The 13,583-nt window shown below is 36.6% G+C and overlaps 2 protein-coding genes across 2 annotated transcripts; one reads left to right on the top strand and one right to left on the bottom strand.

The window, feature by feature from the left end:
• Positions 2,141 to 5,928, bottom strand: LOC109226738 (monothiol glutaredoxin-S15, mitochondrial-like). Its single transcript, XM_019391583.1, has 7 exons — positions 5,773 to 5,928; positions 5,033 to 5,139; positions 4,406 to 4,540; positions 4,151 to 4,250; positions 3,926 to 3,992; positions 2,491 to 2,569; positions 2,141 to 2,417 (listed from the first exon to the last, which is right to left on the bottom strand). Exons 2-7 carry the CDS (start codon positions 5,102 to 5,104, stop codon positions 2,358 to 2,360), a joined length of 513 nt encoding a protein of 170 aa, XP_019247128.1. The 5' UTR covers positions 5,105 to 5,139; positions 5,773 to 5,928; the 3' UTR covers positions 2,141 to 2,357.
• Positions 9,397 to 11,013, top strand: LOC109228213 (UPF0481 protein At3g47200-like). The gene has a single exon (XM_019393375.1). The coding sequence runs from the start codon at positions 9,417 to 9,419 to the stop codon at positions 10,860 to 10,862; it is 1,446 nt and encodes a 481-aa protein (XP_019248920.1). The 5' UTR covers positions 9,397 to 9,416; the 3' UTR covers positions 10,863 to 11,013.

Genomic DNA, 13,583 nt, shown 5'->3' with positions numbered 1-13,583 from the left:
TCTAGTTTAGGCCTCCAAGCCACCAAAACAACTTCACAATTATTTAATAATGGAGACCCAATCAATTTGGCACCAAACAACCTCATAAACATCAACTACAACAATGGCAAACATAAAAGAAAGCAAAAAAAATTCAAATTTTTACACTAATCCTAACTAGGGTTTAGTTGAAACTAATAACTTAACAAAATACACTACTTAGAAGAGAAACAAATAGAGAGAGAGAGAAGAATAACTTACTTGAGTTGAAGAGAGGGAGAAGTGGAGGTGTGGGAGGAAGGGGGTTGAAGGAGAAGGAAGAGAAGAGAGTAATTTAAGAGAGAGGAAGAAGGAATGGGAAGAGGGGGGCTGAAATATGGATGTGGGAATAGAAGGGGGGTGGTGATTTTTATTTAGGTTAAAAGGTTGTAAAACAAATTTAAAAAAAAATTAACTTACCTACTTACCTGGCTGCGTCTGGGTCTGCCGCGGTCGCGGTAGAACTGCGAGCAGTGAGGTTCAGAGAGGCCATTTGACCGCGGTCGCGGTAGAACCGCGGTCGAGGCCCCTCTCTGATTCTAACCACCAGTTCTTTTTTTTTTTTGAATAGACTAAAAAGGTTACAATTACAACAATGTCATGGGTTGCCTCCCACGTAGCGCCTGATTTAACGTCGCGGCACGACTCATATGAGCGCAATTAAGGTACGCTCAACCTCTGGGGTTCATTCAAATGCAGCTCGGTCATCTCCTTAGGCTCGTTCATACCCACATACAATTTCAACCGCTGACCATTGACTCTAAATGTACGAGAGTCATCTTCAGTAGCAACTTCCACAGCTCCGGATGGAAACACTTCAACCACGCGAAATGGTCCAGACTACCTTGACTTTAGCTTACCCGGGAACAACCGCAGTCTTGAGTTATAAAGCAATACCCTGTCCCCAGGTTTGAAATTTCGCTCAATAATGTTCTGATCGTGAAGCCTCTTGAATCTCTCTATAATCTCCTCCAAAATCTCTCAAAAATGAGCAGCTATGGGTGAAAATAGACCCACATTCGCGAACAAGACGACTTTAAAAACATTCTGCCCAGGCAAAATTTCCTTCTATGCGATCGCGGGAAAACCTTCGCGATCGCGAAGCACAAAAACTCAGCTCCCAAATTTAACCCTATGCGAACGCAACAAAAATCATGCGAACGCAATCCACTGCCATATTACTCTATGCGATCGCGGACAACCCTCCGCGTTCGCGATGAATAAATTCCAACTAAGACCTCAGGTTCACTTTACTCTATGCGAACGCGACCTTCCCTACGCGTTCGCAATCAACAAATTCCTTACTACTATGCTATTGCAACCCATCCTATGCGAACGCATTGAACAAAATGGACTGGCCGCAAAAGCTTCTACGCGATCGCAATAGCACCTATGCGATCGCAATGAACAAAATACCTGCAACTGAAGCCTGCAATTTCTGCTATCTTTTTAAGGCCCAAAATGGTTCGGTTGACCATACGAAACTCACCCGAGGCCCCCGGGACCTCAACCAAAGGCACCAACACATCCTAAAACCTTATTCAAACTTGCTCCAATCATCAAAACACCTCAAACAACATCAAATTACCCAAAACACATCGGATTCAAGCCTAAGTTTCTAAAAATCTTCCGAAATACGCTTTCAATCAAAAACCTAACCAAACCACGTCCGAATGACCTGAAATTTTGCACACACATCCCAAATGACATAACGAAACTACAGCAACTCTCGGAATTATATTCCGACCCTCGGATCAAAATCTCACCTATCAACCGGAATTCGTCAAAATACTAACTTCATCAATTCAAGCTTAATTCTACACCGGACCTCCAAAACCAATTCCGATCACACTCCTAAGTCATAAATCACCTAAGGAAGCTAACCAAATCATAAAAATTCCGATCCGAGCTCATATACAAATAAGTCGACTCTTGGTCAAACCTTTCAAATTCAAAGCTTTCAACTGAAACTGTTCTTTCAAATTCATTCCAATTTTTCTGAAACCAAAACCAACGATCTACATCAGTCATAATACATTACACGGGGCAAGTCGTGCCCGAGAACTGGCGATCAAAGTGCAAAAGCTCAAAACGACCGGTCGGGTCGTTACACTAGGAATACTACTTTCAAGCAAAAAACATTGAACTAGAACAATTTAAACAAGTAGAGACAAAAGTGTGAAGAATGTATCTTCATCGTTTCCACAAAAATATGACAAATGGAATCAAGTGCATATTTTATTACAGCTCGCAAGCCTAAAGACTACAAACTTGGTGTTTGAAGCATTACAACAGTTCACACATAGGTAGAACTATTCTATTCTCTGTGTTAATATATCTCATTCTGCTTTCCCCTGGTTGGCTGCGATAGTTTTCAGCTTTTCCTTGAGTTCACCACTCTGCATGAATAAAATTGTTCAGCATGTTTCTTTTACCCAGCCTAACTAGATTCACATAAAAAAGTGAAATTACCTGGTGCATATTCAGGATGATATCCGATCCACCAATAAACTCCCCGTTGATGAATATTTGTGGAAATGTGGGCCAGTGGCTGCAACATTTACAGAGATTATGAGTCCTTGAGCAAGCATCTAGATAAGTTGCACCTTCTGAAGTGTAACAACTTGTCTTAGTGCAACTACTTTGGATTAAATACAGATCTCACAATCTATTAATCTCACAATCACTGCATAAACAATACTCTGCAAAATTACTAGTTTAAAATTGATTTACCAAATACATCTCCTCAAGATAGAGGCTAGATATTCCTACTTTACAAATTCAAGTCCTGAAACACATGCATCACTATGACCAACCAGCGGTAAGAACTTAGAAGAAGTCAGAACTCAGAAGAAGAGAACTGATGATTACAGCTGATTATCATAAGTTCACAGAGCTCCATTTACAACTTAATTTGGTTCGTCATTATGCAAGTAGTTACCAAGGGAAAACGAAAGGAATCAAAAAGTAATTGAGAGAGCTCCTTTTCCATATCAGCAGCCTTAAAATCTAGGTTCTTTGAAGATGAAAGAATGCATAGGCTGGATCGGGAGCATGAACAAGAAACTTCTCTGTGAAATATCACTGTCCCAATTCAAAGGATAATTCCCTTATTATGCATGAACTACATTACAGCCTTGTTAAACATGTCACAGAAAATAAAGTCCAGAAAAAGAATCAAGAACATGTGACACTGTTCATCTAAAAGGCTCCACATATCATGGTAATGAATCCTTTATGCACATAATAGATGCTACAAAAAGAAAGTAATAGAGGTGGTCCGGGAAGGTGACAGAGACAACACATAACTTGAAAAATAGATGTACAAGATTTTTGTTTTGGTGTAATCAAAATGATGTTCTATGGTACGGAGGATTGTGTTGATCTTTTGAGCTCTATAGAGATATACTACTCGTAAAGCTTTGTAGCACCCACTTGGTGCTCTTTAAAGTACAATACATAAAAAGAAACATGTTAAAGCTATTGAATGTAGATATACAACCTACATATATCTCAAGTAACTATATAGGCAAAGAGTCATCCCCAAGATTATGTAAATGTTGGCACTCCCCAGCTAAAAGAATCAATTGTATCTTCATTTTGTCACAAGAAAAAACATGAGCTGCCTCAACCCCAAATCCTCCATTAGGGGAGGAAAAACCATTAATCTCATTTCCAAAGTTTACTACGATATAACATGGTAGCTGATATCCCAGCTCAGCACAGTTTCTCACAAGGATGTGCGTTACTGTTAAACGATACACGATATTACACCAGATCACAATAGAGGGAGAAAGATAGTCACCTAACATGTAGATGTTGGTATCCATCACTTGGAAAAAATTGCAATTACAGATTCATCAATATACAAATTTCACAACTGCAGACCATCTAGTGTCAAACATACCTGAAGGCTTTTACAGCATTCTTAAGCTCCGGATCTTCTAATATATTTCTGGCACTTATAGGAACGCCTGCAAAAACACATCAATTGGTAAGAAGATGAATACTTTATAAGGCATGGACCTCTACCGGAAACCTATGCCTTGCAAGTCAATAAGATGCAAAAATCAACAAGAAGAGACAATAAAGCCAGCAGAGAATTCCCCCTTCAGAGACTGCTTGGACTTACTATATTCTTTTAGCACTCTGACAGCCAATGAGCTAAATCCACATCGAGGAAGCTCTGGCACACCTTTCATGTATATCATTACAGGATTTTCCTTGACATCCTACGGTAGAAGGACAACAGAATAACTAAATCTAAAAACTTAAAAGAACAGTTTATAAGCCAAAAGGGTAACACCGTCGCTATATTCAAAGATTGAATACGACAGAGCTTTTACTTGCCAGCAAGCAGAAAATGTACAGATAGTGGCAAAAATACCTGCTCAACAATGTTCTCTAGGGAAAGACCTGAACTCTCAAGCTTACTAGTGGGTCTAAAATCTTCATGAGTGTCAGGATCACTAGGCACAGAAGTTGAATACCACACTTCATCCTGATTGATGGATCTGAATGTCTATTACATAAATGGAACAGCTGTTAAGAATAACACTTATAAAACAGATATATAAGAAAAAGCCTGAAAAAAATCCACTTTTGTCTTACCCCGTATACGGGCTAAACTCTTTAGTATCAAACTTGAGCATATGCCCCAAATTTCATGAGTAGATGCCAGATGGCGACATATAGCAGATGGGATTCAAGCAAATGTTTTTTTTATTTTTTATGATAAAGGATTCTAGCAAAAGCTCATAGTTTATAATAGAAACTTTACAGATGCAACATGCATCCTAGATTATATTTAGCTAGCAAGAGATAAACTATAATGTCTATGGAGTACAAAGGAATGGGGTGCACAAAGTTCAGACGAAAGAGAAAAGGTGAGGAACTCTTCATATTAAACTCAAATGTTTATTTTGCATATCAGACAAACCAGTAGAAAAAAGGCATTAGTTGACACATTGTTAACAGCAAGCACAAACAGGAAGATATTAGTATCTATTCTCACAATAGCAGATGAACGAGTAAGTGGATAGGCTACAAAACGCTTCAACAGCAGTTGAGATAAGGATCTCGCCATAATATTAGAACCGAAGTTTGTTCAAACTCTTTCAGCTGCAGATGAAATAAGAAAATCACAAATCAGTTCTTAGTGCTTTACACTCTCAGAAACCAAGTGAAAAATCTGAACTACAACGCATACAACTGCCTTATGAGAACAATGAAGCGAAACTATCCAAATTTTGTTCAGCTAGAGACTAATTTAAAATAGTACTGTTATGAATAGGGTCCACAGGATTGAGGCACTTTTGTATTTGCAAAGACTAATACTATAAAAATGGTATTATCAAAGACATCACATCTCTAGGGCCCAAGAATCATATTAAAGTATAACAAAAAGTTCAATGTAATATCTGATCCGAGATTCTTTAATCTAGAAAAATGTTTTAATTTGAAATTGGGTAGAGATACAATATTATATTAACACCAAATTCGTGGAGGCAATTCGTCGAACACCTATAAGCAGAGGAAACTGAGCCAAATTCACATACCCACTTCAGCAAAGAATAAAAAGGTTGGATTTTTATTTTCAGCCAATAAACCAAATTCATAGTTCAGAAAGAATCTAAGAGAGCATTCAAAATTGAAAAAAAAAATGGGAAAAAAAAATGAAGCAATTGCTAAAGAACACTGGCGCCTTTAGAACAAAATAGAGAAGTGCGAATACGAATAGAGGGGGGAAATTACCAGTCAAAGAAGAGAAGATTACAGTGCTTTGGGGTTAGGCTTCGTAATTTTTGTACTTCTGAGACCCTCTTCAGGTTTTCATTTTACGTATTTCGGCGAGAGGGTGACGAGGGGAAGTGTTCCACTCCTCTCTCTCTCTCTCTTTTTAATTAATGAGGTGTTCCACTCTCTAACGTAACAAGGTACCATACTGAATCGAGTACCAAAATTGTGAAAATTTTATTTCCAAAAAGAAAACTAAGCAAATTAAGAAGGAAAAGGAAGGAGGAGAAAAACAAGGTAAATTCAAAACAAATCCTTTGACTTCATTATGCCAGATAGGGGTGTACATAGGTCGGGTTGGTTTGGATTTTACAATTACCAAACCAAACCAATTGTTTCGGGTTATTAAATCTAAAGACCAAACCAAACCAATAAAACTCGAGTTTTTCAATCTCGGATTTTTTCGAATTTTTTTCCGGTAAAATCTTTGTAGAACAAAACATATAACGTATGCTCAAAATATTTCTTTAACCCTAGTAAGATACAACTATATAAAATATTTTTCAAGAAAATAATACAAAATATGAGATGTGTCATGGCATTATCCTAAAATATTTAACAATAAAGACAATAAAATTATGTAATATAAATATTGCTAATTAAAAAGCCATAATAAAAATAAACATAATCTAAAAGTACTAAGTCATGCTAAAATAAATAGACTAATAAGGGAGTATTAATTACATGACTAAACGCTAAAGAAAAATAAAAATAGGTTATGCATTTTTATCTAAATTATTAAAAAATAAAAAATAGATATTCAATACATTCCCGTTCGTAATATTGAATTGAATGTCTTTTGTTAGCATTAGTATTGATTTAATCTTGGTTTGGGCTTTTGTTAGCATTATTTAATTTACTAATATTAATGGCTATAAAACTTATTGGAGCATTCAAAAGTTCTAAGTTCAACCTTGAAATAATACCTTAAAAGATAAAATTATGAATTTTTTTAAGAAATATTTATAAATTACATCACAATAAGTATATTTAGATATTAACTATATCTAAAATTTCTATATATGTAATGTCGGGTTGGTTTGGTTTCCGTTTGATTTCTTTAGTTAAAACCAAACCAAACCAATTATGGTCGGGTTTTTTTTTCCAACACCAAACCAATCATAGTCGGGTTTTTTTTCTCGGTTTGACTCGGATTATCGGGTTGGTGCGGTTTGTCGGTTTCCTTTGTACACCTCTAATGCCAGAGAAGAATATTCTCTAGTTCAAAATACTCTCTAGGTTCCCAGTAAAGTTTTGTCCAGTTTTTCTTAATAGGGCTTTAGATGGTGCCACATGTACTATAAGAATTTTAATGGTGTTGATTTATTTAGGCAAAATACATAGTTTAATCATCGACCTTGTACCCAAATCCCTCTTACATACCTGTTTATTACACACTCAAACCTTTTAAAAGTGTGTCAACAACACACCACTTTAACTACGTAGCGCTTGCGTGTTCTTCACATAAAACATGCATGTAAATGCTAAAAATTTCATGTCAAAAGTTCTATAAAGAATCCACGTGGCTAATTTTTAATATTTTTTTACACCAATTAACAAAAAAAATTTTAAAAAATAACCCCTCCCACTCTTGTCTTCTTCCCCGCCCCAGCCCCCCACTCCGCGTCTTCTTCCTAGGTCCAAACCTCTCCATCTGTATTATATTCTCCCCTTCGTCTCCCCTCCCCACCCCCAGGTTTCGTCTCCCCTCCCCACCCCCAGGTTTCGTCTCCCCTCCCCCTATTTCGTCTTCTTCCCCGATTCAACATTCTCCCATTCCATTTTCTTTTGGTTGCTCAAGATTCAAAATTTCTCCGAAAATTTCTTGTTGATAGTTACGTCAGTGAGAAGGGCAGAATTGCAGAAGAAGTTAAGTTTTCAATTTCTTGTTTTGGAATTTCGTTGACAAAGTGGTCTTTGTGGTTCTTTCAATTGTGCCAAACAAAGATCTGAAATTTTTCCTTTTCGTTATTTTCTTCTGGCTCATCATTATTGAGTTTTGTGAAAAAGAATAGATAATAAAGAAGAGATGGTCGAAGATGGAGTTTTATCGAATATGTAATTTGTGTGTATTTATTTGGGTGTTACAACTAGTATTTTCGTGGAAACTATGGTAGGGTTGTTTTTTTTACAAAGAAGAAGGGGTTGCAATGGTGGAAAAGGTGGTGCACTGATTGTTGGTTTTTTTCATTTGAGGGGGTCGGATCTTTAAAAGGGTTAGGTGATTAAATATTTTCCTTTGATATCTGCTTATCCTTAGCACACTTGCTTTCCTATAAATATTTCTTTTAATAAAATAATCTAATGATACGATCAGAAACCATAATTAAAGAATAATAAATGGTTAAGAAGCTATGATCTTTAAAAAGTTGTGCTTAAAAAGGTAACACAAATTATTATTATTATGGACATATTGCCTTGATCTTGGGTCCGGGCTTTACAGGACTAGTATATATATGAGGAGTTACACATAATACAACCTTTTTGAAACTTATTTAAAAGAAATACAACTACTTTTACAAAATTACATATAATAAATTTATTTTAAACTTTTACATTTTAATTAATTATAAATAATTTTATATCCCTAATATATTTCTATGAAGATTTTCTCTCTCACCTAATACATCCATATCAATTTATTTTAAATTTCTTTTCCCTTCAAAATCTGTAATGCACATGAATGGATATTTATTCCCAAGTGTTATTAATGTACAATCAAACTTCTCTGTAACAGACTCGTTTATTCCGATATTTTTTGGCTGCTATACTGAAGTGTTGTTATAGAGGATATATATTATAACATAACATATTAAATTGGTTCCCAAATAATCTAGCTTTTATAGTGAATGATTATTATATAGAGATATTGTATGTTGTTATAGAAAGGTCTGACTGTACTGTACAAATATACACATGAATGGATATTCGTTCCCAAGTGTTATTAATATATTATATAAATATACATTATATATAATATATATTAATATATTAGTAATTCAATTAGTGTATTCTTACAACTACTTAATATGCATATATTTTAATGTATATTTTCCTTACAGTAATATAATATATAAATATATTTCATATACAATATAATGCAATGGAGTAGCTTGAAGTTTTATGGGAATATTTATAACATTACGATGATGTTTTTAATGGATTAATTTTATCGTATGAATAATACATTTAAGTAACAAACTCTTCTAATTAAGCGATAAAAGTTTTATTTACTTTAAGCAATAACACATGCGTTTTTTCAAAACTTGTAATGATAAATGAATGGATATTCATTTCTTTATAAATATCAGTAATATAACGAGATAATTTAAATAGGCATTGATGTGATAGTTGATTTCCTTAATTATAGGGATTCTACCATATTTCTTGGGTGACTTAATAAAACTGACACTATTTACTTATTTAATATGAAAGCACTTATATTGTATAAAACGTGGATCCAATAATAGTTGTATACGATGGAATATAATCTTATAAAAGTTGCAATTATGAAATTTCCCTACATATATATATGCACGAATGCTCCAACTGATGTTATCGTCCCTTGAATATATACATACATACTCTATTGGCTTTCGAAAATGGAAAATTTTGTGGCTGACCACAACAGACGATGTAGAGCAAACGAAGTGCTTGAATGGTTACATTCTGCCACTGCTATACATGACCCTCCGATTGAGGAGGAGTATACAATAAGAGCAATTCCCTCTACGCTTATTGAGAATACTAGTGCAGAAGATTATGGCAAGTACTATGAGCCCCATGTGGTTTCCATTGGTCCAATACACCATCGAAAACCTCTTCCTCAAGCCATGAAGTTGTTAAAACGGAAAGCACCGAGGGAATTAGCAGGAAGAGTATCCATTCAGCACGCGCATGCAGGTGTTGAACAGGACTTGCTCAACGCTCGGAATTGTTACTCTCCTAGTCATACCGAATGTTATGCTGACGACCGTGACTGGTGTCTCATGTTGTTCCTTGACGGCTGCTTTATTATTCTATTCATCCGTGGTTGCAGCTTGGACATGCTGAATATGAAGAAACATGATAGAGATTTGGTGTGTCGTGACCTTTTATTGTTCGAAAATCAATTGCCTTTCCAGCTTCTACATGCTTTATTACGCGCATTTGAAATTGAAGAGACTTTTTTCCTAAACGATACCGGGCGTTTCCTCTTTAACCAATTGTTAACAATATCTCCTAATCCCACATGGAATACCACAGATTACGATATCTTTAGATCGCACTTTAGATCGCAGATGCACCTCCATCCAGCTCATCATCTTCTTCAAATTTTTAGAGAAATATGGATCAAATTTCCTTTTTTTAAAGAAGAAGAAGATCTTGCTATTTGTGAACCTTTATCAGTCACAGAGCTGAAGAAAATGGGTATTCGTTGCAGTTCAAACAACCAACAATATATTAGCTTATCACTCGTCCAGCTTAAATCATTTGTGTTATCAGGAACGTTGTTCCTTCCTCGACTAACCATCCACGAATGGACCAAGACCCTGTTATTAAACCTAGTCGCTTTTGAATTTTCAAGCAACGCACAAGATAAAACCATAGGGGTTTGGTCTTACTTGAATCTCATGAATATGTTGATTCAAGGAGAGGAAGATGTTAAGGAGCTGCGAGCCAGGGGCACACTCCAGCTCAAATCCGTTAGTAATGTCCAAGAAGTTGTTAACCTCTTGAGATATATAACAGCACGTGGAGTACCTAATCATCGAGCTTACGGGCATGTCAAACGATATATTTTTACTTACTCCAAAAGTAAAGTGCTCCCTGTACGAGTTCTCCTCGCTGAACTTAAGCATAGGTACTTTCATGGTCCCTGGAGTTTTCTTCTGTTTCTTGCTGTTCTCTTCACTGTCACTATGACTGTAATTCAGACCCTCCTCACAGAATTCAGACTTATAAATAGACTGACTGTGCATGCGCATGCGCTTGTTCCCCCCTGTCAACATTTCATTCTTGTTTTTGCTTGTATCTTCATTAGTTGTATTATGATTGTGGTCGAATAAGGAAACCCGTTGGATGAGTTTACTTGATGAAAACTCGTCCAACGGATTTGTTAGGAGGTAGTAATTAGCCCTTTTGTTAGGCATCATGTTTCTAATTGTACTTTTCATATATTCATCGTATCTTGATTGTGTTCTAAGTATTAGAGCATAAGTTAATCACCAACTACTTTACTGCTTTGATCAATTATTTAGCTCGTAGTTAGAAGTTTGTTATTCAAGGAGTTTGTTTAGCAAGTAGTTTAGTCCTCCTCTTTTAAAGGAGTTAATTTAGGGAATTAGTTTTTCACTCTCGTATTTAAAGATTGCTTTGATTCAATAAATATATTACGTAGCTTTTTTGTGTTTCTCTTGTTCTTATATGGTATCAAGAGCCTCAACAAACTCTAACGAGTAAGATCCTATCTTTTTTCTCTTCCACCCACCCTCCACAAATGGCCAACACTACTGGAGTTGTTAATGCTGATAACAACAGTTGTGTGATGGTCGTCCAATTTAATCCTGCATCATAATTACCAATAAAATTACAAGGCAACCACAACTTTGCAACTTGGAAGGCACAATTTTCTATGCTTATGCATGGTCATGATCTTTATGGTCATCTAGATGGGTCTTCTCATGCTCCATCTCGCACTATCACAACTGGCACATTCCTTAGTGCCAATCCTGCATTTGCTCTTTGGTTTAGTCAAGACCAACTCATTCAAAATGCACTTATAGCATCTGTTGATCCAACAATTGCCACTACTGTTGCAGCTGCTGATTCATCAAAAAAGCTTGGGATGCATTGCACACTGCATATGCTAACAAGTCCCAAGCCAGATATTTTAGTCTTCACAATCGACTTACGCGACTCACAAAAGACTCCCAACCAGTCACTGAATATTTGGAAAATATTTGATACATGGCTGACGAACTCTCTACTGCTGGTGCCTCTGTCACAACCTTTGAACTCATTGTTAAGATCCTGAGTGGTCTAGGCCAGAGTTTCATGAGATCTGTGCTGCAATTCGTGCTCGTGCCTCCACTATTACGTATGAAGAACTCTATGAGAAGCTTCTTGATCATGAGCTTTTCCTTAGACATGAATATCTAAGGAATATCTTTTTCCTTTTCAAAATATCTTTTCAAATATTTTCTTAAATTTTAAAACTCTTGCATGGGAAAACCTAACCGAAACTAACCCAACAAAGTCTCCTATTTTTCCTCCTCCCATAATAAGTGAATTACCCAACCCTACACTTATCCCAGATACAGAAACCAGCCTTCACAAAGACACTGTATCCTCTGCCTGTGCTCCAACAGAATCTGCCACTACAAGTACGTCTTCTACTTCTCCTCCTGCAAATTCTGTTGTTCCTCATGATCTTAATGATACCCAATCTTATCCCCTATTGACATCCCAACAGTTATCCAAAGAAATTCAAATGTCTAGTCTCCTCCACAATCACTACGTACGTTATCACCTCTCCTCAACACCTATATATTCTCAACAACCATTCACCTCAGTCCCACAGCCTCAGTCACCATCTTTTCCAATTGTACGCAGTCGCAGAACGACCAAAATGACATATGCTAGCCAAACCACTGTTGCTCGTACCACTGCCTCAACTCTGCAACCCTCATAACCTTCTCTAGAACCACTTCCAGTCACAGAACCACAACAACCTTCTCTCCCTCCTGCGAATCATGTTGTGACTCGTTCACAAAATAACATTCACAAACCGAAAACAATCCTTAACTTCATGGCCTACTTATCCCCCACCATCACCCCTACCAGTTTTAAACAAGCTAACAAAAACCCAGAGTGGCAGAGAGCAATAAAAAGTGAATTTGATACATTATTGAATAATCAAACATGGGAATTGGTACCACATGATCCCACAAAAAATATTGTTTCTTGCAAGTGGTTATACAAGTTAAAGAGAAAAGTTAATGGGACAATCGATCACTACAAGGCTCGTCTTGTTGCAAAGGGGTTTACACAACTCCCTGGAATTGACTTTCATGCTACATTTAATCCGGTTGTCAAACCGACTACTGTGCGCTTGGTGCTTTCGATTGTTGTCCAGCAGAATTGGCCCATACATCAACTTGATGTCAACAACGCGTTCTTGCAGGGTCACCTAGACGAAGAAGTCTACATGGTCCAACCTCCAGGTTTTGAAGACGAGCAGTTTCCCTCACATATATGTCGCCTAAAGAAATCGATATATGGACTCAAGCAAGCCCCTCGGTCCTGTTACAATGAACTTAAGACGCTCTTTCTTTATTTGGGATTTGTCAAGTCCAAATCTGATGTATCACTTTTCATTCGCAAAGTGTCGAACAACGTGTTGTATGTGTTGGTTTATGTCGATGATATCATCATTACCGGGAGCCATAGCTCATGTGTAAATTAGGCTATATATTGTATTGCTAGCCGTTTTTCCATTAAGGATCTCAGAAACCTTAATTTTTTTCGGACTTGAGGTGCTTCGTATTGCAGATGTGATCACTCTATCACAATCCAATTACATCAGTAAAATCCTCTCTGAAGAAAATATGAAAGACTGCAATTTCGCAAAAACTCCAATGAGTTCCAGTGAAGTGCTTCAACAAAATGATGGAGCGGAACTAACTGATGCCACTCGGTACAAAAGAGTTCTTGGAAAACTACAGTACTTGCCGTTCACTCGTCTAGACATAAGTTTCTCTCTGAACAAATTGTCTCCATTTTTGCAC

The sequence above is a fragment of the Nicotiana attenuata genome, chromosome 6 (genome assembly GCF_001879085.1).
Source record: "Nicotiana attenuata strain UT chromosome 6, NIATTr2, whole genome shotgun sequence".
Lineage (NCBI taxonomy): Eukaryota > Viridiplantae > Streptophyta > Magnoliopsida > Solanales > Solanaceae > Nicotiana > Nicotiana attenuata.
Note: the sequence above shows the minus strand (reverse complement) of the source record. Positions and strands in the feature narration are given on the sequence as shown.

Coding starts and splice junctions, on each gene's coding strand:
- LOC109226738 (XM_019391583.1), bottom strand. CDS start 5,104: ATGGCGAGATCCTTATCTCAACTGCTGTTGAAGCGTTTTGTAGCCTAT. Junction 3,993..4,150: donor CAGAGTGCTAAAAGAATATA/GTAAGTCCAAGC, acceptor GTGTTTTTGCAG/GCGTTCCTATAAGTGCCAGA. Junction 2,570..3,925: donor AATGCTGTAAAAGCCTTCAG/GTATGTTTGACA, acceptor TAAATGTTGCAG/CCACTGGCCCACATTTCCAC.
- LOC109228213 (XM_019393375.1), top strand. CDS start 9,417: ATGGAAAATTTTGTGGCTGACCACAACAGACGATGTAGAGCAAACGAA.